This window comes from Heterobasidion irregulare, assembly GCF_000320585.1.
Source record: "Heterobasidion irregulare TC 32-1 unplaced genomic scaffold scaffold_04, whole genome shotgun sequence".
Classification (NCBI taxonomy): Eukaryota; Fungi; Basidiomycota; class Agaricomycetes; order Russulales; family Bondarzewiaceae; genus Heterobasidion; species Heterobasidion irregulare.
Genome location: NW_009258200.1, coordinates 2,117,971 through 2,142,188, shown reverse-complemented (window position 1 = coordinate 2,142,188; position 24,218 = coordinate 2,117,971). Strand labels below are relative to the sequence as shown.

Sequence of the window (24,218 nt, the reverse complement as noted above, 5' to 3'; positions counted from 1 at the left end):
CTGTCTGCTCGTCATGATCACCTACGGGATGCGATGGGCGATCGGCCGACGGTCCGAGGGACAGGTCTGAGTGAATCCTCGCCATCTCGAGTGCTTAGTTCCCACCGATATCGTTCAAATTAACTGCTATCCAGGTATGTAAACTCCAATTATACTCCTGCCTGAGCTGGCAGTGAGCGCTAGTGAGCCCGCAGCCAACTCGATACAAGAATATTGCTTCATCTGCTGCAACCATGTCCCGATCTCTTCCTCCTCCTCCAGGGATATACGTCCCCGCTGTTCTATTTTTCAAAGAGGACGAAGAGCTCGACATACCCGCGATCAAAGCGCATGTCCTTCGCCTAGCCCAGGTCTGTCCCCTTCTCTTGCGTGTGCGATGATTGTCACCTAGATCTCATCTGATCTCAGGGAGGAATCACCGGGATCCTCGTCCAGGGTTCCAACGGCGAGGCCCAACACCTCTCGCATGATGAGCGAAAGCAAGCCATCAGCCTCACCCGCCAGACCCTTGACGAGAACGGCTTCCAAAATACCTTGGTCATTGCCGGCACGGGCACGCAGTCGACGAGAGAGACTAAGAAACTCAACGTCGATGCTAAGGAAGCAGGTGCTAGCCACGCACTCATATTGACGCCCTCCACCTGGAGGCCGGCGATGACGAAGGACCTTATCCTTCGCTTCCACCGTGAGGTGCGTTGGGCATATTATAATGTACTCCAATTTACTCAAATATGGCTACGCTGTATATTAGGTCGCAGATGCTTCCCCAATCCCAACGATGATCTACAACTTCTCCGTCGTCACTGCTGGAATCGACCTCGACTCGAACACCATCGCCACTCTAGGCGAGCACCCCAACATCGTCGGGACGAAGCTCTCCTGCGGCCACCTCGGCAAGCTCACGCGCCTCGTCACAACATATCCCACGAGCGAGTTTGCGACCTTCATCGGCCGCTCTGACTCTTTCCTCCCATCGATCGCCATGAAATCCGCAGGCGGCATCATGGCCCTCGTGAATATCGCACCCAAGGCTCACCGTCACTTGTGGGACTTGTGGGACGCCGGCAAGGTGGATGAAGCTCGCAACATCCAACGCGTGCTGAGCCACTGCGACGGCATTGTGAGCAGGCTTGGAGGTATAGGATTCCTCAAGGCCTTCATATCTCACCACTTTGGATATGGAGGGTCAACAGTGAGGGGGCCATTGGCAGCATCCTCGGTGGATAGACTGACGGGACGCGATGGTGATTATATGGAGGAGTTGATACAGTTGGAAAAGGGCCTGTAAAATATATCACATCACGGCTGCTGTCATACACAAGTTCAATCCAGAATACGTGGCAACGTTCAGAGTAATCCTCATTTTGAGCAAAAATGGTCTACTCCTGGCAAGGCGCTACCAGGGCTCGAACCTGGGTTCCAGGAATTTTGGATATCAGAATCCTGAGTGATAACCACTACACTATAGCGCCATTCTTAATCTTATCATGTGGTTATATTCATCGTTGAGACAGCTCATTTGAGGTGAAGAAACAGCAAGCTTCATACTGCATCTTACAAGACAAAGGCTACCGGGAACCATAACGTGTATTGAATGGCTCCTGATAAGGCAGCGATACCTAGTGCGCATATCATGCAGCAGTCAGGATAAACCCAGCACTCGCGGCCTCCGTGACTGCGTTATTAATCAAACCACCATCCGACCCCACTGTCACGTACAGCCGATTAGAAGCAGCACGAATCGAATACACGTTGGTGGCCGTCCCAATTTTTGGGCGGATGATAAAGACCTCCCAGCTGGAGGCCGTTCCGCGAATGGACGCCAGCGTGTAATTCCCTGACTGGTCCGCGGTCACAAACTGACTCGTCGACTTCAACTGCAAGGTTCCTCCGTTCGGCGCGAAGCCAGAGTTGAACACCGCAGCAGACGATCGGGAAGTCGAGGATGCGACGAGGTTGGTGTTGCTCGCGGAAGAGACGACGTATTTTCCGGAAGCGGCAGCTTGAATAGTGAAATTGCCCAACGGATTCGCGTAGGCTGAGGAGCAGATCGCTCCCTCGGATGGGTTTGGACGGGTCGACAGGAAGTAGAGCTGATTCGTGAACGTGTTGCCGGTGCCCCAACTTGTGAGAGATGAAGATAACTGGGCGGCGGTCTTCAGGTCATACTGGGAGTATGCGAGGTAGATCACGCTTTTCCAGTCGTCGCTGATCGTCGGATCGGCGATTTCGTCGGATGCGTACTGATACACGTTCTCCACCCAGGCCGCATCGTACATATTTTCGTTGACTGGAGTAACCGGGAGCATTTGGATGGCTGCAATCTCGACCTTCTGAGAACCCCAGAACCTGGCGCAGAACTCGTCAGGCATAGTTCATCGCCGGGGGACATAGACTGGAAACAGTCGCGACTCACAACCAAGCACCTGATTGCCAATCCTGGACGTTGCCAATGGTCACTAAACTGCGAATATCCGGGTCCGGGTAAGGCTGATCGCGGCCTGTAGAATTGGCCTCAGGGTACATGTGCCAGTACGTCTGAAGTTCATTATGATCAGTTGATTGACCATGAACATTCGACGAAGACTAACTTGAGCTGCGTGCTGCTCGGATGCGAGAAGCAAGCGAGCGTAGTTTTTGATATCGGTATCCCCGATGACAATAGCCCATAGCATTGCACCATAGTATGCATTAACGGCTTCTCCCACTGATTCCTGGTCGCGCGATCCGGCACCATTCGCGATGCCCGACGCTGTGAGCGCCATGAGATGGAAGCCATGACATACATATGCATTGGCAGCTTACCCCAAGAGTGGCCAGCGAACCAATCTCGGTGACGAGTGACGGGGAAATAAGGATCGGCGTTCGTGGGATTGATAATATCTCGAAGGAACCAATTGACATAGGTCTGATGTTGGCTCAACCAATTGTTATCATATCTGTATGGGTTTCGTTAGCCATCAGTATGACGTAGCCGCGAAATAAAAAGGGGCATACTTCGCAATCACCGCAGCACCTGTCAGAAAATATCCATAATGGAAATGGTGGTCGTTGTAATACCCGTTGCCGAAATCAACGTTCACGTTGTTATAACCTGCAGCATCAATGATACCACCCCATCCAGTTTCATAGGCGGGTAAGGTAGTTGAAGACGATAAAAACTGGTCATCACATCAGTCCGGACCGAAAATATATGACAGTCTCAGGCCCCAGCACTCACCCAGTATTCATAACTGGTTTCTAAGTAAGCAAGGACCGTGGGTATGAGGTCACTGCGACCGACCTCATCCGCGATCAAACTTGTCGTGGCAAAGCTTATTGTGAGCGATCTTCGGATAGAGCGACATTGTCTTGGATGCACTTACGCAAGTCGAGCCTTTGCAGCAATAGAACCACCCCAGTAACAAAAGTCTCCCGGCACGGGGGCGTCACCTAGATTTGCTATTTCATACTCCAAGCCTTGAATAATCGCCGCAGTACAAGAGCTATCCGGAGCTCTAGGTGCAGCAAAATCCATGGTCGGCAAGGCATATTCCAAATTCCAGATATTGCCGAGAGCAGGGTACATGTACCCTTTCGTCGTGAGGTAATTCAGAGAGTCCGTCGACGGGAAGTTGGGTGACTGCATCGTGATCCTGAGGAGATGCTTTATCCATCGAGAATGACGTATTCGTGACCCTGAACAGACTTACCGATGATGAGGCCAGGTGAGCATCAGAAGGTCATCTGCGTTCCCAACTACGGTCCAGGTGAAACGCAGAACAGCAGTCGGGTCGCTAGAAGAAAACGAATAGTCTGTCTCAACAGCTGTCGCATAGTTTGCAACGTATTGATCTAGCAATGCCTCGTGCGACGCTTGATCTAGCTTTGCCACCCGTAGAACGCCTGTGAACGGTCTAGACGCCACAATTGTTCCTACACCATTGGAATTGGTGGCGTTGAAGGTGATGGGTCCAGAGAGCGAATAGATCAGATATGCCCCGATGTTATTGGACACCAGAAACTTTGTTCCAGAGACCATAGCTGTGATACGTTAGTGTCGGCATGTGCAGCCGTGGTCTCGCAGACGACGTACCACGGCTATTACTAGAAACTGACGTGTTACCGAGAGATGTGACAAACCCTGCCCCACTGAGAAAGCGGGGAGTCGCACTATTGAAAACGAATGTCAAATATGGCGAGCCCGGGACCATGTAGGCTGTCAATGTGCTTGATCCTGTGAAGTACTGCAGCGTGACCGATTGGGAATCCTATCAACAAACAAGAGGCCATCAGGACAGGATCATGCAGAGGTCAAGGAGTAAGGTCTGATTTACCCACGACAATGCTTTGTGGTCTTGCATGTTGCCCGAGTGCTCGACAAAGCCCACAGACCAATCTGTCTGAGTAGGCTGCTTGATCGACGTCCCATCAAATTGTCGGTCCGTCGAAATTCCAAACTGGATGCTATCGGCGGAAAGGCTGGATTCAAATGGAAAGGGTCCTGCACACATGCTACGTGACAGAATAAAAGGGACGTTAATAGACGAAGTCAAATTCGCCACATTAAAACCTACGCATCGCCTGCGCCTGCGCCATAGCCGGCCCACCAGCTGTTAGTAGGGAAGGGTGGCGAATGCCCTTGGAAAAAAGAGGTCGGAGGTTGGTCGTTGGTTACTGATCCACCTGCAGGGGCAGGGGCATCTATGGCGATGGGACCGAAGACGTTCGCATCCACACCGCCGACGAAGGCAGCGACAAGAGAAGAAAAAGCGAGAAACCTGGAAGAACGCATGACTCGAACCATCCACGAGCAGTGCACCACATAATGAAGGTAAGCTGGAGCTCTTTATAGACCTCGACTTCCATATTTTCATTCGCGATTCGAGATAAATGGCGCCCTATAGGGCTTGAAGCTCTATCTCCACAAGACTGAGAGTGCGATCGCGATCACGTTTGCCTAGATGAGGAGGTTCTGGGAGCAAAAGTGCCTGAAGTCAACTTTCCACAGGCTTCCAGAATACACAATCAAACGCGATCCGAGGTACTTACGATAGGCTGTTTCGCCAAGGATATCATTTCAAGACCACTGGCAACCTTCCAGTTCAGATCCCCGCGGCTGATCATCCTCAATGAAGAGCTGTTTGACCCCCCAGAAATGAAAGCACCGTCGGGGGATAGGTACCTGCCGAATATAAGGCGAAAGAGAAGAGGGTGTAAGTTTAGTCTCAGATAGAATGTTCTGTACACACCATGCAAAGCTTCTGCAGTCCTGGAAGGGGATGCAAAAACTGCTTCGACTCGGGAACATCTATTGACGTCTCAGGTACGAATATGTCCGCGGGACCACAATATCTACTGCATCGATTGGACGGTGGTCACCGTATGGTCAGTTGGATCATCGAGTGATCAACGTCAAGAGTCCAATCTGCAGAAGACTTCATTCGGACGTGTCACCTGAGAAGGAAGGGCATCGTACGAGTCTTAGTATGACGCCTCTTCGTTTTCGAGACTCACCGCTGTGGTCACTTTGGAAGTGCTAAACAAGCAATGAGAGTTGTTGCAGGGTTCGTGAAGAGTGAACATAACGTCCTGCTCGAGCCGTTCATCACCGCGGCATCTAATAATAATAGCTTTCAACTTATAGGGACATCAAGGGACATCAATGCGTAGACAGGGCGGACATCGCCCCAGAATATTGACCTTCTGTTTCTTCTTCTTCTTCGAGTTGTTGGTGAAACTGCGCCAGCTTCCCACACGCTGTTCCCTAGTCTCTGAATTCATGGTATGATGCGGTGAACTTAGGGTTCGGGGGGAGTGAGAAGATGCAAGGTGCTCACCTTCCCATTTTGCATCGTCTTCCGCTTTGCGTTTCTTTGCAGTGACTTCCTCTTCCTTTTTGCGTGCTTCAAACCCTTCATTGGCCAGATTCATCTTAACCGCTCTACAGAACGAGTAACCCGTATTGTCAGATTTGACGGGTGTAGGCTGAAGATGACTGATTCAAGCGCGTACTTTCGTCGTCTTACTTCCTCATCGATGAGGAGCTCCTTCGACTTTATTCTGAGCTGCACTTTGAATGTGGGTTCGAGTCCCTTCAATTTGGGATGGTCATCGGGAGTATTGGTAGGGAGAGAGAGGGCTTTCAGAAGAACCGAACGCGCTTGTGTGATGGTGGCGTCCAGCTCCTCTCGCTTCGCAGTATCACTGAGTTCAGATTCAGCCTAAGAAACAGAGGAAGTCCGATAAGCGTCAATATGTCAATGCAAAAGCAGATATATGCACACCTTCTTCAATATGTCAAAAGCCTCTGGAGCGCGTGCATGTGGGGTCTTGTCAGGATGGATGACTGTAAGCCAGAAAACGTACGAATGACAATCCATCCATTAGCCATGCATTCACCAGAGTGTATATTGCAAGACGAGGGGGTGGGACGCCGGATGCTCACATAGCGAGAGCTGTCGATACTTCCTCTTCACATCCTCAGGCTTGGCAGTTTCGTCTAGATCTAGGATATCGTATGGACTGGTGGATACTCGATGAGATAACTTGTATTTCGACCGGATGGAGATGAACGCACTTGAGTTTGAAAGCTTTGAGAATCCGCTCTACCTCAAGCTCGCGCTGGAAGGCAGAGGCTTCGCGGTTGAGCAGTTTCTCTAGCTCAGCGTCAGATATGATACTTGGGGGGGCATTGTTAGAGCTTGAAGACGACGATGCCATTGATAATAAGCTCTAGGGAGCTGTTGGAGAATCCTCAACCGGTACAGATGCTGAAAGAAAGTACAAAAGCGCGAAGTAGGCTATGGGAGATGAGAGACAGATCGGTGGTGGTCACTTTGTCACACTCGCTTGTCACCTATGTGGACTCCCACCTGCCTTCGTTTTAAGTCAGTGCACGGCGGAAGACATGATATTGTGTGCTAGCGGAGGTCCGAGAATGTCGATGGTCAGGCCGATCAGGAGCGGATGTTGGGGGGCGGATAGTTACGAGCAGGGAGGTTCTCCCCGGGCCTTTATACCTCTGGTCGTTGGCAGCCGGCGCACGCTGTCTACTATCGATCGATGGCAAAGAGAAGACTGCATCGAGACGTCGAGTTCTCGTCGTGCTCGCTTGTACGTGTACTACATGGTGCACTGCAGGTCCGCAACATACCGTATTGATTGACATGTAGGGACCACGTCAGAGGTTGAAGGAGAATCGTCAACGTTCCTGCCTTCGGGAGACTAATTGTCGTGGTCTGAGGACATCCGGCTAGCGCCGCTCACAGGCGGCGAAATCGAACATATATCGAATTCACAGATGGCCACAGAAGTGCAGGTCGATATCGATTCACGTCGGCACACGCGTTTCGACATCGACACTTATCTGTCTGATCCAGGACATGGCAACTTGAACGAACCATGCAAGAAGAATCAGACCAGAGAATTCTCACCGATGAGGAATAGATTGACTGCATTGTTGACGCACAGTCCTCGCGACAATATTTCAACGCCATACAGCCTGCACTGAAGAATAGGAATTGGTCCAAACTTTCTCGAATACCGCCACAAATTGAAATCTGTCGCAGGTGGTTGCAAAGCCTTTGCTCAAACTTTCAAGTCAACAGAGGAGAGCATCAAGCTACAATTCAATCGTCATGCCCAGGGCAGTAAGAAGGATACTGCTCAAAAGCCGTCAGGCACATACTTCTTTAGATACAACAAGTGTCCGCTGTCGTCCTCTGCCGCCATCTTCATCCTAGCCCAAAATTCTGCATAAATATCGCCAGGGTTAAGTACCGACATTGCTAGATCCGCCTTTTTCTGCTTGGTGGCTGCCGCTATGGTGCCGGTAAGTGGTGATTGCCAGTTATTGTCGATGCACTGTACAAATTGATCAAATACGACCCATTCCCATTCATACGAAGAGGTCGCCTTGGGTATTTCGGTCGGGTCTGTGCGGAGATTCGCCAAGAAATCTCTCTTTTTCTCTCTGCAGATGGCGTAATGTCCCGTGTTCCACGACTTGAGCGGATTCGTGACCATCTTACCGTCCTTGTACTGCAAGCATACATATGGCAAAATCCACAGGAAGCCTTCGAGGTCGTGGTGATACTGGCGCTTGATCTTGCCCTCCCAATAGGACGGCTTCAGCAAATCCAGAGCCATGAAGGGCACTGTCCCAGTGCGATCGCACCCGTCGTGCTTTGATATTCCCTCGATCGTGGCGAGATCCCAGTCGTTCAGAATACCACGTTTCTGGTCATTGATCATCACATTTGACAGGCTGAGATCGCTATGTTGAATACCCAGTGTCCAAAGAGCAAAGTGGCCTGCACCTTTGGGTCAGTATTTGTCGCCACTGAGACTAAAGCTTGACGCACAGCGGACGCAATCCAGATATGCTTTCATGAACTCCTCCCCGCACAATGCGATGATAGGGTCCAATTTGAGGAAGACGGCAAGCCGAAGGATACGAGTAGCCCGCCGTCCATCAGGCCGCGTCAGTCGAAGCGCGTCCCTGATATGGTTTGTCGAATGTTCGGGGAAGTCGTGCTCGAGGTACATCTTCGGAAGATGTTCCACGATATCTAGATTGCCCTCCCCTCGTTTATACGCCTCGCTGATAATGCGGCCTTCGCTCAAGCGTGATTCTTCCGGCCAATAGATCTTGACTACCACTTTCTCATCCTTGTCAAGCGTTGCAAATGATATATCATCGACAGCCGCAGGTCCCTTGCCAGAGCCTTGAGGTACGCGAGAGTCTCTGGTCGGAGGAGCCTTCGTACACGCAGTACCGCTGAAAACGGATGTGCCTCGTCCAACCAGGCTATATACGTGGTGAATTTGAGAATTGGGATCGATAGTGGCCTCAACCGGTGCGCTGACAGACAGTTCAGGTGGCGGAAACACGAAATGCGATTTTGGAAGGGAACGATTGGTTTGATGAACTTTCTTGAGATCATGGACGATCTTGGACTGGGGGTCTAGGATGGTGTTGAACCCCCAATCCTCGAGCTTGAACCTCTGAAACGCGAAGAGCAGAATCAGAAAGCGCGGAAGATCTTGAACAAAGTTGATTCCCTGAGTCTGGATCGCGCCTTGTCTGTCGTACCACCATATCCACATAACATCGTCTGGGGCGAAAAATGAGAAACCTCCCGCGACAACAAGATTCATCGTGTCTCACCGATGATAAGTACATTGATGGCGTGGTTGACGCATGGCCCCCGTGACAACATCTCAGCGCCATACATTCCGCACTGGACAATAGGCGGTTTCGGACGCTCCACGGGTTTCTTTTTGACTTTGACATCTTGCGCGATGCGTGCCGATGAGGCGCTCGGAGGTTGATTCGCTAAGGCACTATTACCACGAGTGTTGTGGATCTTCGGTGGAACCAAGTTCGCACTTCTTCCTCGAGGCTTCTTGTTTGCGCGTTCACTCGAGCTCGCACTTGTCGCTCGAGGCCTCTTTCCACCGCCACCTGAATTCGCACCCGTCGCTTCAGATCCGTCGCCATCTGGATTAGCTTCCGCACTGGTCGCTCCGGAAGGATCTGGAACGGGATTGAACAGGTTCCATACGTTTTGCTGAGGTTCACGGACGGCCCCAAAACCGGAGTGTTTGGGCGGCGGCGGCGTCAACGTCTTTGCAACTCGCTTGAACTCGAAAACACAGAGAATCTGCGGCCAATCGAACGCGATGAAAGGCTGTTCAAGAGCGAGCCCAGTGGCATCCCACCATTGCGTGCCGATAGAGTCACTTGCGCCCTGAGCTGCAGCGAGGGAGACCAGAACCACATCGGGGCTACGTTTAGACACATCACCATTGTGGTCTCCCTGTATCATTTTTGGATCGTTTCTATGAAAGAGTATCTCAAGATCGCCATTCGCGGAACGAACGTTGGGCACCTTGACGCTGCGTAGTTTCTGGAGCGCTAAATTGAAAAGCTCGACAAAAGGTCGATATCTGTCTTGTTCGGTGCCTCCAATTTTGCAGCTATGTAATTGTCTTTCAATCCTTGATTGAATTAGTGTGGACGAAGGACGCACTATTCTGTCAGCTGGTTCATTATCTGGTCATTGTTGCAGATTGGAAGCACCGCTTCGAGGTATGGTTGCAAGAAAGTTGAGCTCGTATCCTTCGAAGCGGGAGTTTGGCCGTGAAGACATTGCCTGAGAAAATACGCTAGCATGTCATCGACACTGCACTTCTCATGTTTTTCGAGGTCGTTCGCAATCCACTCTTTGACGTGGTCCACCCTGTTGAACCAAGCAATCAGCGAGTAGACAATAGTCTCTGAGACGTCGCAGTCGCATAACCTACATGTAGTCCTCATATCCTTCGCTGACGGCGTTCGATGTCGATCCCATGTTGTTCGAGGGAGTGGCGTCGAGTTTCAATGCAGCTAACGCTGGGTTCAAGCCGCCGATCTGGTCAGGGGGCGTGACTTTCCTGTTTGGGTTATGTGCCGGTGCTGCTGTCGGCCGAGAATGAGAAGACATGATATTGTGTGCTAGCGGAGGTCCGAGAACGTCGATGGGTCAGGCCGGTCAGGAGCAGATGGTAGGGAGTGGATAGCTAGGAGCAGGGAGGTTCTCCCTGGGTCTTTATACCTCTGGTCGTTGGCAGCCGGCACACGCTGTCTACTATCGATCGATGGCAAAGAGAAGACTGCAATCGAGACGTCGTGTTCTCATCGTGCTCATCTGTACGTGTACTAGGGTTCCGTGAGTAATCCCTGAATTGCTAACATGTTAATAACTTATGCTATTAACATTGTTATTCACACTGTTATTAACACTGTTATTATCAGGCCCCCTCCAGGGGGGCACAATGTTGATGTTAACAATGTTAATAATGTTTGAAATTGTATATAACGATCAGCATTTGAATTTACATTGAAATGTACATATTTGGGCAAGGGCCAGGTGGAAATATTGAAGGTTGTGGCTGTACAATTATGTCTTCCCTGTAAAATAATAATTTTGTCTAGGAGTGCAGAGTCTTAGACTGCATTGGTTCCTGTTCTGGACATCCTATTACCCACTCCTCCCACTCATGCCATGTCCACCAAGTCAAATGACATTAACTTTGAGACTGTTCTTACAGAACTGAATCACCTGCTATTGGGCATACCTCCGGAATCAAATCTGCCTTTTGTGAAAAATCAATGTTCACAATTGTGTTCACATTCAAAGTCACAATGCCTCAGAAACTAATTCTTGTTCTTGGTGCAACTGGTGCCCAAGGCCTCGCAGTGGTCAATAATCTTCTCGCACCTACTCATAATGGTTTACCCTCACCATACGCTGTCAGAGCTCTTTCTCAGAACCCCGAGAGTCTCTGTGCAAAGACTCTGAAAGCCAAAGGCACTGAGGTCATTCAAGGTGAGCAACATTTGTAAATCATGGTGTCAATGTTTCTGATTCCTCAAAGGCGACACAAACGACCTTGCGTCAGTCACAAGGGTGTTGAAAGGTGCATACAGCGTATGGGTTAACACTGATGGATTCACTATTGGTGAGCAGAAGGAACTTTACACTGGCATGAGGATATTTGAGCTAGCTAAAGCTATGAAGATGGTGAAACATTTTGTCTGGAGCAGCTTAGACTATGGTTTTAAGATTGTATCTATCTTTTGCTTGATCATAGCAATGACTTATCTAGAGAATTCAACATTTCAGAAGGGATAATCCAAATTGATTTATTGCTGTGAACATTACAATGGCAAGGGCCATGTTGCTGACTGGATGAAAGCCTAGCCATTTATCGTGAACGATGCAGATATGACATGGAGCATCGTGACTAGCAGGCCTTACATGGAGATGCTGAAAATGGTAAGTGCATTCACATTCTCCCTCTGTTCATTGATTTAGATGTCAATTCTTTAGCATATGTTTGGCCCCATGTATGAGCACACCGATAGCACACTTGTTTTTGCATCCCTAATTGGGGATGGTTATGTCCCCATGATCGGCATGTCGGATCTAGGATTTTTTGCATGTTACACATTTGACAATCATGCCCTCACCTCCGGCAAGGACCTCAAGATCACAAGCAAGATGGTTGGTTGGTACCATCTAGTCTTGACTTTTATCAAAGTCACTGGCAAGAAGGCCGTGTTTGAATGACTCAGCCTCAAGGAATGGTTTCACCATATTTCTGGCGCAAATTTACTGGTTGCCACGGAGCGGAAAGCTGGTGATGGGTCAATGACATGGAAGCAGAATTTCTCTGGATGGTGGTCCTTGTTTCATGACGATGTGTCGAAGAGGGACATGGAGTGGATCAGGACGGTCCATCCACATGTACACACATTGGAAACATGGATGAGAGAAACAAAGTATGACAGCTCTTGAGATCAAGGAGTACTGAAGCTCATTGAGGACAGTCATAGTGGTCTTCATAAATATATGAAGCCACACCTTGCTGTATTGTAATATACTTGAGAGATTGTACATGGTGCGGTCAGAAAATGTCTGCAATCTTCAGAGGTGAAAAACTAAAAAGCAATATGGGAATGTAATGCTGATTGGAGCCCGAGACTTGAGAATGGGCCACTAGAGTCGAGATCAGGCCCAGGCAAAGCTCGGGGGGATTCGCTTGGTTTATCATGTGACTTCCCATCTCGCTCCGAATCGCGCTGCAGCGCGACAGCAGTGGCAGTTTCTCATCAACCTCGCCTTGCAGTGAAAGGAAATCAAAAATGCATGCCTTGCGATTGTCTGCTAATCGAACGCCAAGTGTCGCTCGGGTGCGTGCAGATCTGACGTTCCCATCCTGTACCAACTGAAACGCTGATCAGGCTTTCAGGCAAGGACCGCCGACTGCCTTCACGCTTCATGATATCCTATGGCAAAATACTACGCGCCTGCCCTGTTATAAGGCTCCGCGGAGGCCATTGTCTACACAAATCCCCCAATCTTCTGCTCCTCATCCGGGTCCCAGATATGTCTCGGCGCGAGAGATGTACGCGCAAAGAAATCGCAGCCTGCTTATGTATACCTCTGCCGTGGTATGTGCTCGCCCACTCCGTCTTCGGACCAAATGACATTCACACCTCAGAAATCTAGATAGTGTTTGCGGTTGGTGTGACTTACGCTGCTGTTCCTCTTTACCGCATGTTCTGCGCCGCGACTGGATTCGCGGGTACCCCTATGGTCGGTACAGGAAAGTTCGAAGCGGAACGCCTAGTACCAATAGAGGGTGCCAGGCGCATCAAAGTAGTTTTCAACGCGGATAGATCAGAGCAGCTGCCCTGGACGTTCACTCCTCAGCAGAAGTTTGTTACTGTGCTTCCGGGTGAAACAAGCCTGGCTTTCTATAAGGCGAAGAATACGTCCTCTGAGGACATTATTGGGATTGCTACGTATAATGTAACACCAGACAGAGTGAGCCTATTCCCCTCCACCCTGTAAATTGAAAGGTCTGTCTGCTGAAGTGCAAGTCAGATCGCTCCATATTTTGCGAAGGTGGAGTGCTTCTGTTTTGAGGAGCAGAAACTGCTTGCGGGGGAGGAGGTAGATATGCCTCTCCTCTTTTTCATTGACAAGGACGTGCTCGAGGATCCGGCGTGCCGAGACCTGGACAACATCGTGCTGTCCTACACGTTCTTCCGGTAAGAGATCGGCCTAGTCGTCTGATGCGCAAATTGCTGAGATTATGGGGTCACTCGCGCCTAGCGCGCGTCGGAATGCCCAAGGACATCTCGAGCCAGACGCGTCGGAAGAGGTCGTGCAGGCATCGCAGGGGTTCGGCGAGTACGAACATGCGCCAAAGACCGAGGTTCGAAATGCCATCGCAGTCGGAAAATCAGCGTCATCTTGAAATCATCCGTGTGCGACTATTGAGATTCTCTGCGGGCCGAGTCCGGACTGGGTTTGCGACATATGGGCGTAGATGTACGGACGATGTCAGTTGTTGGCAATTCATAGCACCTGCATCTTTCGTTCACCGATGCAATATTTGGCGCGCACTCGCAGTCTGGAGGGAGACTGTGACAACGAAAATGGGATCAATATTTAGTAGATGGGGTGACAGGCACTAGACATTTGGCGAGATTATCACAGTTTATTGTGGGGATAGGCGCGGGCTCGGCGCCACTGCTGATCGAATAAGGCATGTTGTAACCTGTACCACTACCCTCCACTACCACCCCTCCGTCCTCAGTCCTGCCCTGTCCCACTGCGCTTGTTTCGGCATCGACAATCATTCTATCATGTCCTCAACGAGCCCCCTTTGGGATAGCAGGAACCGCGGCTTCATTCCTCCTTCCGAACTGCAACAGCTCCGACGCTCTTCCGTGCCGCCGCCGGTCAACCACGACTTTCACTCTCAGGACAAGCCTCAGCCAAACCGCCCTCCAAGCATGGCTCAGCAGCCACCACCCCCGCCAGCCAAACCCACGATGCACGGGCACGCGCGCTCTTCGTCCTTCTTTGGCTTCCTGAAGCCTAGTAACGACCATTCGAATCACCCGGCTCAACATTCCTTGACCATGGGGCCCCAACAAACGGGCACTCAGCCTTCAGACGAACATGGACATATATCTATTAGCGAGATACAGCCTCCCCGGCTCCCTCCTCAGCAGAGCCTCTCGAGCCCTCCACAGGGGCGCCGCTCCTCGATGATTGCAGGCCCTTCCCAACCACCGCAGCTCCATCCCGAAATTCGCTCTGTCGTGCAGCTTACTATGGCGCACGCACACAAGGTGTACTTTTCTGGCCCGCTTGTTCGCCGGATTGAACGACTGCCCGATGGCCATCGGCCGGTGAAAGAGGAAGGTTGGCGGGATGTATGGGCGCAGCTGGGTGGGACAACACTGAGCGTGTGGGATATGAAGGAAATCGAGGACGCAAATAAACAGGGGAAAGAGGCCCCTCCTACGTATATCAATATCACCGACGCTGTGAGTCTTCTTCCTGGTATTTATTGTGCTCGCCGGACATGGTAGGTGCAGCCGCATGCGCCATACAACCTTGTCGTGCACGAATTTGCTTGCTCGTTGCGGCTGTTCATGTGGTCAACGAGCAATGCACGACAGGCTTGGCGATGAAGAGCCAGTCCTGTCGTCTTCACGGCTTCTTGGTATGTAATATCCTTGGTCTAACGAATGATATACCAGTTTGTACAAGTACTTGGGTCTGTAACAATACCCGCGACACCAACCTCTCCAGCCCAGAAATACGCAAATGTTGTCACCGTCAATAGTGCGGGATCAAATCTGTTGCTGTTCTCATGTCCATCTACGGCGGCACTCATCTCGTGGGCCGCTGCGCTTCGCCTTTCTGCATGGGAAAAGTCACGACTGGAGGAAATTTACACAGCCCATCTGATCCGCATAACCCTAAACGATGGTAAGTTGACATCTTCTGATGCACAATCGATGTCATCGATTTCGATACACCCAGGACGCGATGAGCCCTCGCCTCTCATTCGTGGGCGCATGGAAGGGTGGGTTCGCCTCCGTGTGGCCGGCCAGACCGACTGGAAACGCCTATGGATGGTGGTCGCCAGCAGCTCGACCGAGGCTCCAGGATCTCCACCGCAGCCCGAGCATCGACCTAACTCCCCTAGTGCTCCGCGCAAGAGGCGAATCTCTTCCCTCTTCGGCTCGCGCGATGAAGGGTCCCTCGACATCGCCTCGCCTGCGAGTCCCGTGATATCCTTCTATCAGTCACAAAAGGGTAAGGACAGGAAGAAGGCGATGTTGTCGCTCCAGAATACGACACAGGCTTTTGCGGTCTACCCCGAACGCCCAGAGTTGATCAACAGAAGCACCTTGATAAAGGTGGAGGGTTTGATCGGGGACGAAGAGGTAGCCGGTGGGATGAGAGGTAGAGAGGGTTGGGTTCTGATCATGCCAGAATTTGAGCCCGGAAGCCCACAGACGAAAGAAATGCTGAGATGGCTCATGGGTAAGTTATTCGTAGACAGTCGATCTATCTGTGCTGATTTCCGTTCGTCAGCTGTGCATGATGCTTTCCGGCTGTACGGCAGACCCAAACAATATTCTTGGGATCCTCGTGACCCGGCATCTCTAATGTTCGCGTATCCTGTGGGTCCAAATCGAGACGTGAGTGCCCTACATATTTCACATAACATCTCTGTTGAGTACACCCAATAGTTGCTATTTTTGGATCGTGAAATGGCGGAATCCATGGACCCTCGGGACGATCGCACGTCGGCCGTTCGCTCGAGATTATTGAATACGCTTTTGGATCGTATGCAAGGAAAGCCATCTCATGCGCCTCGAGCCAGTTCAAGTCCTCCGACCCTTCCTCCAATTCCATCAGCACGTTCCGAGGAGGAGCACGAGGACGAAGCGAGTGGATCCCGACTTGCTCCTATGCCCCAACTGCCTGCTTTGAGCTTCGACGCACAAGCGCAAGATAGCAAACGGATCCTTACACCAATATCCGAAAGCGAAGGGAACGGCCATAGTCGACCTATGACGTCACAGCAACAGGGCAGGCAAGACTCGGGTAGCAATGAAGTTATGCTGGATAAAGCAGTGCATGGGAGCCCGACCATGATGTCTGCCAGTGAGATTTTTGGGCCTGTTCGACGCTCCAGTGAAGCTTCATCACGGAATGTCAATACATCAAGGCCCGATTCGAAGCTCAGTCACTCTTTTGTAGGCAGTGGGCCGAAATCGAAGACACCAACGGACGATAGCCATGGCCATAATGTGGAGCTCGTGAACATCGCACTGCCAGTGTCGCCGGCGCCAACATCGCCTAGCGTTGGTAGTCGGTCGTTCACGACATCGCCTCCGCCCATGTCGCCCCATTCTCGGAGTGGAGGCATGGCAATCGTCCCACCTCGAACGCCGTCTCCGGCCGGGTTCTCCATTCTGACCTCGCCTCATTCTGCTATTGACTCCCCGAGGCACGGATCATTTATGGCGCTATATGAAGGCTCAGAGCGAGGCGCGCGTCCTGAGGTCTCGGTCATGTCAACGCCAAAATCTGCCAGTTCATCGCTTCCCCTCACGCCATCGAAACTGTCACAGCCTCCTGCCTCAGTACCGAATCCGAGCACATCCGGAGACTCTTCGAGCAACCTGTACGAAGAAGCGGGTGCTCTGTACTACATGCAACAATTCGATCAAGAGACGTCAAGTCAAGCTCCACTTCGTCGTGTTCCACCGATTGATGAGGATGAAGATGAAGACGAAGACGCAGATTCATCCTCAGAGTATGGGCCTACTCCCGCTCTGACTAGTCCTTTATCATCGGGGAGCAACCCTGTGAGCCCGCCGCGCACGGGTGCCAATTCCCCAGCGAGGCATGGCATTGCTTCACGGAACCTTGCGAGGACCTCGACGCTACCCACGGCAGATGCCGGCGCTCCCCTGAAAGTGGTTACTCCTATAGGAAGGCGGCCGTCCGGCGCACGTGCACCGCCAAGCGGACGCCGAGTCGTGAGTGACCAAAACCCTGAACGTCGCGACTCTCCGCGTACCAGCATGGACGAGTCCGACCTTGCCTACAATCGAGCAACATCCTTGAACTCACAAATGGACGACCCCAACGCCGATGCTCTCGCAGCACTCAGTTTTCTCGAGCAGGAAGACAAGCCTGCACCCTCGCGCTTGCCAGCCAAGCAGACTTCTCAGTCGTCATCGTCCCAGGCGGCCTCGCCTCCACCAATCGATGGATCCGCACCGCCCACAATTGTCGAGCCTGAAGACCAGGGACGATCATCGACGCCAGGGAGTGACGCCGCCTCACAGTATCGCTCTTCGTTCGCTCCCTCGAAGACTGCCATGCAGCGCAAGGCGAAGACGGAGGCCCAACAGGCTGCGCAGGAAGCCGCTGCGCATCGCCCTGGTCGCGTGAATGGAAAGCTAAGGGCCAAGACAGGAAACACAGGAGCTTGGGGCGATAGCAGTGAGGAAGAGGAAGACGAAGACGAGGACGAGGACGAGGACGTCGATTCGGATGGAGGAACACCAGCATCGGCACGAGGCAGGGATGACCGTTCTGCTTCCGGACAACCCGTGGACAACCTCTCGCTTCATTCTCAAGCACGAGGGCCGTCACCAGGAGGACCGTTGGCCGATTCGTCCTACCACCCTCAACTACGCCTACCGCGTAACTTGCCGCAAGTTCCTGGCCCGAGGCCCCAAGGTGAGGACCTCGATTTTCCCAACTCATACGATGGTGACGAACGATGATTAGTTCCAGAAGGTGACGAACCGTATGCCCCATTACCGCGAAGATTCGTGTCGGATCAGTACTCAGAGGCTGGTAGACGAACCACGTACGGCGAAGGCATGCCTCGACCACCTTCGGCTGCCAGACCTGGATCCGAATACCCTCCACAACTTCAGGCCCCACCACCAATGCCTTCACGCCAGACTATGTGGAGTCAGGTTCTGGACCCTGGCAGGCAGCCAGGTGTAGTTCCCGACGGATCGAATGGTCGGGATACATTCGTCCAAATTGAAGCTCCAGCTGCAGCGATGACGAAAGCATTTACACCTCATGGACTTCTCTCTGTTGGGCTTCAGGACAAAGAGGACCGGTCTGCCAAAAAGCAGGAAGAGCTTGCTCGGGAGACCGGCGCATCGCTTATCAACGTTCCATATAAGCCTCCACCCCCTCAGACTGGTCTTTTAGGTGCTATTACTGCTCACGAGCGCGAACGCAAGCGCGAAGGTGGTGTCGGCGCGACTCTCACTGAACGTGAGCGCGAGAAGCGCTTAGCAGAGGACAGGCAGCGGAAGCTTGATGATCTCCAGCGACAGCAATTGGACCAGATGCAGCAGGGCGGCTCTGTGTATGGGACTCCCCAGCTCGGTGGCTACAACCCGATGATGATGGGGATGAACCCTATGATGACCGGCATGAACCCCATGATGACGGGTTTCGGTATGGGATATCCTGGGATGATGGGAGGTTACGGAAATCCTCAACACATGTTTGCTGCTCAGCAGGCTGCCCAGGCGTATCAGCAGGCGATGATGTCCTTCTCGCAGGCTGGATCGCAAGCTGGTGGGGAAGCTGGCGGAGGCGGTGGTGCGCTTAATCCTATGATGACTGGCGGAACCATGGCTGGGTTCGACCCCAGGTTTTCGATGATGGGTATGCCGATGATGAGTCCGATGGGTATGGGTGGGGGCATGAATCCCGGGATGGGCGGTGGCTTGAGTCCTGGGATGGGTGGGGGCATGAGCGCCGGGATGGGCCCCATGGGTATGCAGATGACAGGTGGATCAATGTTTGATCCACGCTTCTCTCAATTCGACCCAGGTGCTCAACTTCCCATGAACGACTTCGCCGCTCAAGGACGATTCACCCCGCGCAACGGCTCCGGACAAAATTCGCCTGGGGGTCCTCGGCCTCTCGATTCGGGAGAGGAGGCGCCTAGAAACTCGAACAATGCTAGCCCCAGACCACCACAGTGATTGATCATAGACATAAAATTTGGATATCCTCACGGCATTATACCGCACATTCTCGTTCTCTCCTTGCTCACACATTCCATGCTCTTGGGTTTACGCATCCTTTGTTTTTTTGGTGAAACTATGAAGGCTCACAAGTTTTTTTAATAACCGTCTACACTTCCTAGTCTGTGTTTCGCTTTGTTACACAATAGTTTCTGCCCAAGCTTCTTTTTGAGATTACGTGTGACAACGCGCTTAACGCGTCGCGACAAGTTCGGCATTCGCCTGGCTAGCTGAAATTCACTCTCCATCACTCCTACCACTGGAGTGTCTGGTCAATGACATCCTCCTTCACGCCGTTGGCACTTGAGGAAACGCGACTATGGGTGTCAAGTCATTATGGAGCTTGCTAAACCCTGTAGGCAGGCCGGTATTGTGCGTGAGATCTTCATGCGTGCATTGCTCGATCCGTGCTTGACACATTACTCTCAAGGCTCGAGAATATGGAGGGAAAGACGATGGCCATCGACTCTAGTATATGGATCTACCAATTTCAGGCTACCATGCGAGACAAAGAGGGCCGCGGATTGGTGAACGCCCACGTCTTGGGATTCTTGAGGCGGATATGTAAGCTTTTGTTCTATGGTATAAAGCCCGTTTTCGTGTTCGATGGAGGGGCACCGGCTTTGAAGCGTGCCACTATAGTGCGTGACATCTTGGAACTTCTGGGTGAACATGGAGGACTGACTCGTTCCGAATGATAGGCTGAGCGAAAACGCAAGAAGAGTGGTGCCGCTGCAAGCCATGTTAAGGTTGCAGAAAGACTCCTCGCAGCTCAGATGAGGCGTGCGGCTCTCACTTATGCTCAACAACAGAAGTAAGTTGCGTTGCCCTTCGTACCAATACATCGTTCTTATCGTTCTTAGCTCGGCGAAAGACAAGAGAAAGACGTCTACCAATAGTCTTACTATCGGCGAGGATACCGTTTTTCTAGAGGATATCGATAATTCAGCACCGAAAACGCCAGCGAAAAAGGGTCACGACGACAAGACAACAGGTCCATCACCATTCTCATCGTCCAAGAAGAATCGTTGGCACGACCATGACCCTTATCGACTGCCTGACGTCAATCCAGAAGAGCAAGTGGCTAATGTCACCAAGGCCACGGCTCCAGACCCTCGCCTTGCTACAGAAGAAGAGCTTCAAACCTTCATCGACGAAATGCGCCCGGAGGACTTTGATGTCACTTCCCCCGCATTTCGTGAGCTTCCTACAGAAGTCCAGTATGAGATCATCGGCGATCTTCGCCTGAAATCTCGCCAGACATCATATGTTCGTCTTCAAAACATGCTGAAAAAATCTCGTACCCCTCTCGATTTCTCGAGGCAGCAGATCAGAAATCTTCAGCAGCGAAATACGCTCACCCAACAGCTGTTGACCACCAACGACACAATTGGTCAGGCCCATGTTTCGATTCCTGTGCGCATTGCTAGTGAGAGGAATAAACAATATGTCCTCGTGAAGAACGAGGGTAGTGAGGGTGGATGGGTCTTGGGCATACGCGACGAGGGGACAAAGGCGAAGCCTATCAAAATCGAAGACGAAGAAATAAAGCAGCCAGATGATGAAAGTGAAATGGAAATGGAAGAGATTGAAATGTACGTATATTATTTCTTGAATTGACCCTAACATCTCTCAATAACACGTTGAAGACCTCAATTCGCTGTCGCAGATCCTGATTTGCGGGATTATCATCGAGAAACAGCACTCTCTGCTATTTCTCGAAGACAGTCTTCCAAAGCTGTTCGCTTATCGAAGGAATCTACCCCGAGACAAAACACAGAACAAAGGCGCCAGCCACTATTTGAGCCAGATGACGACGAGTTACCTTTGCCGCTTCACCATGATTTACCTGACGAAGACCCTGAGCTCATGATAGCTATGCAGGAATCTATTGATCAAGAGGAAGAATCATATCTACAGCGAGCTCTAGAGGCCTCGCGAATGTCTACTGCCGGCCCATTACCTACGGGAATAGCCTCTAGCGTCAGTTTCAATGCAGCAGCTAGTGCTATCCGAGATGCATCGGACGGCGAAGATCTCTACATCCCTGGACGTCTTGAGACGGCGCTGGCTATTGCCAATGCCGGCCCTCTGCACAAGCCTCTGTATATGCCACACAACTCTCCCGTCTCACGAGCAGAGTGGCGCCCCACTAGATTGTTGATATCTAAGACTGCTCCCCGGGCGTCCGCCTCGCACATCGTAGTGCATGAATCTGACGACGACATGGAAGAGATTCAAGTCCCACTTGCTGTTTTAGCACCGTCTGTCGAGGCAAAAGCGAGATTTCATACAGAAATATCACGCACACTTTTAGAGCCTGCTTCTCATGCGGTCTCGGAAGCTGTGATGTCCGAATTTGATGATGACATGGAAGTCACTCTTGCAAGCGAATCTGCCACTGTGGACAAATCCTCCAGGAACATGATTGCTGGTGGACTTACATCTTTGTCATCACAGATCCCTATCCTTGTGCTTAAGAACGCAGCATCTAGCTCAGACGATGATATGTACATGTCAGTTAACGAAGGTCATGCCGCGCATATGTCTCCAAAAAACGAATCCGAGCGAGGCATTGTTTCTATTCCATCGTCACCAGCTCCTCCCCTCGTAACCCTGAACACGTCTCGTGAAGACCGACTCACGACTGCTCGTGACGGTGACCGCATCGCCGAGGACTCAGATTCAGAGGACGAACCCCTGACAGACTGGTCCCGGTCTCCATTGCCAGTGACAGGTAGGAACCAGACTGCTGCTCAACCAGTTAGCGAGAATTGGGATGCAGCAGAAGAAATGGACGTTCTCGCCGAGGAAGGCGAGTTCGCACGTTTTGTATCTCAGGTCAAGGGGAAGGATCTGGATTCAGTGCGCCGCGAGATTGACGAAGAGATCAAAGCGTTGAACGAGCAGAAGAAAGTGGCAATGCGAGATTCGGAGGATATCACTCAGCAAATGATCTCGCAGATCATGGTGTGTTGATTTCAAGAAAGATTAGAGGAATACAAGGCTTAAACTTACTATTTGACAGATTATGCTGCGCCTGTTTGGTATCCCGTACATTACCGCGCCTATGGAAGCTGAGGCGCAATGTGCGACACTTGTTCAGCTTAATCTGGTGGAGGGCATAATAACCGACGACTCCGATGTCTTCCTTTTTGGCGGTATGCGAGTATTCAAGAACATGTTCAACCAGTCCAAGACCGTGGAATGTTTTCGCCTTGCGGACTTGGGTCACGAGCTCGGCCTCGAGCGTGATAAGCTCATTCAATTGGCCTACCTTCTAGGTAGCGATTATGTTGACGGCCTTCCAGGTGTTGGGCCTGTTGTAGCGATGGAGTTGTTAAAGGAGTTTCCTGGAAACGATGGTCTGCACAAATTCAAGGACTGGTGGCTAAGAGTACAGTCTGGAAAAGACAGGCCGGAAGACAACAAGAGCAAGTTCCGGCAACGATTTGTGCGTGCGTTTGCGCTTCGGATTGGCCTGACTTCATTTCGGAATTTACAATTTAGAAAAAGAAATTCAAAGACTTGTATCTGCCTGATGATTGGCCCAATCCCGCCGTGGTACGTTTCATTGTGCAGCCTGAGATCGTGTATGATTGATCATATTTCAAGAGGGATGCATACTACCATCCAACGATTGACGAGTCTGACGAGCCCTTCAAGTGGGGCCTTCCTGATCTCGACGGGCTCCGCGAGTAAGGCCCCAATACCCGTCTTACGCGAGTCAAGTACTCATAATGCCCTTCAAAGTCTTTTTCTAGAGGAGCTCGGTTGGAGTCGATCGAAAGTCGAGGAACTCCTCCTTCCGATTATTCAGAGGATGAACAAGCGGGGTCAAGTACGATCTCTCCAATTCTCCCACGTATTTATCCTCACGGGTTGACATCTGCATAGGCTCAAACTATGAACAAGCAGGGAAACCTGAACGATTATTTTGATGTGTTAGGACGCAACGGAGCTTCTTCTGCACCGCGGAAGCGTAATGCGTATGCGAGTAAGAGGTTACAGCAAGTTGTCAATGATTTCAGGGAACAGCAGGCCGCGTCACGGAAAGCGGGTTCCAAATCAGGGGGTTCGTCATCTGCAACTCCTGCTCCCGATGCAGAAGAACTGTCTGAATCGGATCAGGAAAATGAACTTCAGGATGATTCCATTGCGGGAAAAGGGAAGGCCAAGGGGGCACGCAGTGAACGCAAGATTGACGGCGCTGCCAGAGGCAGAGACAGGGCTAGAGGACGAGGGCGAGCCAGTGCCAGTGCCAGTGCCAGAGCTTCTGCTACATCAACATCACGTAAACGCAAGCGGTCCGCTGCAGGTGAAAGTGAGGGTGAGGCATATGAACCTGGCGCTGGTGGTACCCGTGCTTCCGAAGAAGTAGAGGTTACACCGCCTTTGGCGGTGAATCTCCGGCCTCGGGCCCGTCCCGCATTCAAAAAGAAGTCTGGCGAATCAAAGAGCGTCGATGATGAAAGCGCAAGGTGAATGTGGGTATACGTTCCAATTCATTGTCCCATATATTACTTTACCACAGATGCGATATAGTATCGTTTACCTCATACGCAACGGGGAGATCTGGAGTGAATCTTGGAATTTGTCTGTGAGATTTTTGAAATCAGAGCAATGGTACAATGTCTATCTAATTCTGACAGTTGATTGACTACACCATGTGTGAGCTCCCGTGAGGGAAACTCTCTATGCGCGCATCCAGGAAACTCAGGAGAACGTTGGCCGTCATAACTCCCCGGTGTCTAGACTCTAAAGACGGCCGTCTTCTGAAGCATACAAAAAAAAG

At 51.4% G+C, this 24,218-nt stretch overlaps 8 protein-coding genes across 8 annotated transcripts; 5 read left to right on the top strand and 3 right to left on the bottom strand.

The window, feature by feature from the left end:
* Positions 1–109: 109 nt before the first annotated feature.
* HETIRDRAFT_157267 (uncharacterized protein) lies at positions 110–1,288 on the top strand (the record flags this gene model as incomplete). Its single annotated transcript, XM_009547173.1, has 4 exons — positions 110–134; positions 195–350; positions 409–690; positions 752–1,288. Exons 2-4 carry the CDS (start codon positions 234–236, stop codon positions 1,286–1,288), a joined length of 936 nt encoding a protein of 311 aa, XP_009545468.1. The 5' UTR covers positions 110–134; positions 195–233.
* A 343-nt stretch (positions 1,289–1,631) lies between these two features.
* On the bottom strand, positions 1,632–4,774 carry HETIRDRAFT_107301 (glycoside hydrolase family 81 protein; the record flags this gene model as incomplete). The annotated part of the gene is made up of 11 exons (XM_009547172.1): positions 1,632–2,349; positions 2,417–2,538; positions 2,592–2,752; positions 2,806–2,939; positions 2,998–3,161; positions 3,221–3,299; positions 3,366–3,635; positions 3,693–4,023; positions 4,076–4,250; positions 4,317–4,494; positions 4,557–4,774. 11 exons carry the CDS (start codon positions 4,772–4,774, stop codon positions 1,632–1,634), a joined length of 2,550 nt encoding a protein of 849 aa, XP_009545467.1.
* An 857-nt stretch (positions 4,775–5,631) lies between these two features.
* Positions 5,632–6,808, bottom strand: HETIRDRAFT_474343 (uncharacterized protein; the record flags this gene model as incomplete). Its single annotated transcript, XM_009547171.1, has 6 exons — positions 6,560–6,808; positions 6,428–6,504; positions 6,267–6,328; positions 5,995–6,203; positions 5,820–5,923; positions 5,632–5,753 (listed from the first exon to the last, which is right to left on the bottom strand). The coding sequence occupies exons 1-6, from the start codon at positions 6,700–6,702 to the stop codon at positions 5,632–5,634; spliced, it is 717 nt and encodes a 238-aa protein (XP_009545466.1). The 5' UTR covers positions 6,703–6,808.
* Positions 6,809–7,590: 782 nt separating this feature from the next.
* HETIRDRAFT_383269 (uncharacterized protein) lies at positions 7,591–10,349 on the bottom strand. The gene is made up of 5 exons (XM_009547170.1): positions 10,291–10,349; positions 10,017–10,226; positions 9,152–9,963; positions 8,346–9,098; positions 7,591–8,294 (listed from the first exon to the last, which is right to left on the bottom strand). The coding sequence occupies exons 1-5, from the start codon at positions 10,335–10,337 to the stop codon at positions 7,648–7,650; spliced, it is 2,469 nt and encodes an 822-aa protein (XP_009545465.1). The 5' UTR covers positions 10,338–10,349; the 3' UTR covers positions 7,591–7,647.
* Positions 10,350–11,170: 821 nt separating this feature from the next.
* Positions 11,171–12,326, top strand: HETIRDRAFT_126462 (uncharacterized protein; the record flags this gene model as incomplete). Its single annotated transcript, XM_009547169.1, has 5 exons — positions 11,171–11,354; positions 11,404–11,594; positions 11,730–11,804; positions 11,859–12,086; positions 12,159–12,326. The coding sequence occupies 5 exons, from the start codon at positions 11,171–11,173 to the stop codon at positions 12,324–12,326; spliced, it is 846 nt and encodes a 281-aa protein (XP_009545464.1).
* A 336-nt stretch (positions 12,327–12,662) lies between these two features.
* HETIRDRAFT_383265 (uncharacterized protein) lies at positions 12,663–13,923 on the top strand. Its single transcript, XM_009547168.1, has 5 exons — positions 12,663–12,721; positions 12,773–12,982; positions 13,041–13,358; positions 13,419–13,585; positions 13,650–13,923. The coding sequence occupies exons 1-5, from the start codon at positions 12,674–12,676 to the stop codon at positions 13,792–13,794; spliced, it is 888 nt and encodes a 295-aa protein (XP_009545463.1). The 5' UTR covers positions 12,663–12,673; the 3' UTR covers positions 13,795–13,923.
* A 262-nt stretch (positions 13,924–14,185) lies between these two features.
* HETIRDRAFT_458662 (uncharacterized protein) lies at positions 14,186–19,599 on the top strand (the record flags this gene model as incomplete). The annotated part of the gene is made up of 6 exons (XM_009547167.1): positions 14,186–14,875; positions 15,092–15,323; positions 15,378–15,884; positions 15,936–16,042; positions 16,094–18,101; positions 18,153–19,599. 6 exons carry the CDS (start codon positions 14,186–14,188, stop codon positions 19,379–19,381), a joined length of 4,773 nt encoding a protein of 1,590 aa, XP_009545462.1. The 3' UTR covers positions 19,382–19,599.
* A 74-nt stretch (positions 19,600–19,673) lies between these two features.
* On the top strand, positions 19,674–24,084 carry HETIRDRAFT_157263 (uncharacterized protein). Its single transcript, XM_009547166.1, has 12 exons — positions 19,674–19,795; positions 19,854–20,064; positions 20,125–20,237; positions 20,287–21,018; positions 21,073–21,953; positions 22,107–22,393; positions 22,452–22,877; positions 22,934–22,987; positions 23,039–23,121; positions 23,177–23,264; positions 23,321–23,695; positions 23,729–24,084. The coding sequence occupies exons 1-12, from the start codon at positions 19,743–19,745 to the stop codon at positions 23,906–23,908; spliced, it is 3,483 nt and encodes a 1,160-aa protein (XP_009545461.1). The 5' UTR covers positions 19,674–19,742; the 3' UTR covers positions 23,909–24,084.
* Positions 24,085–24,218: the final 134 nt, after the last annotated feature.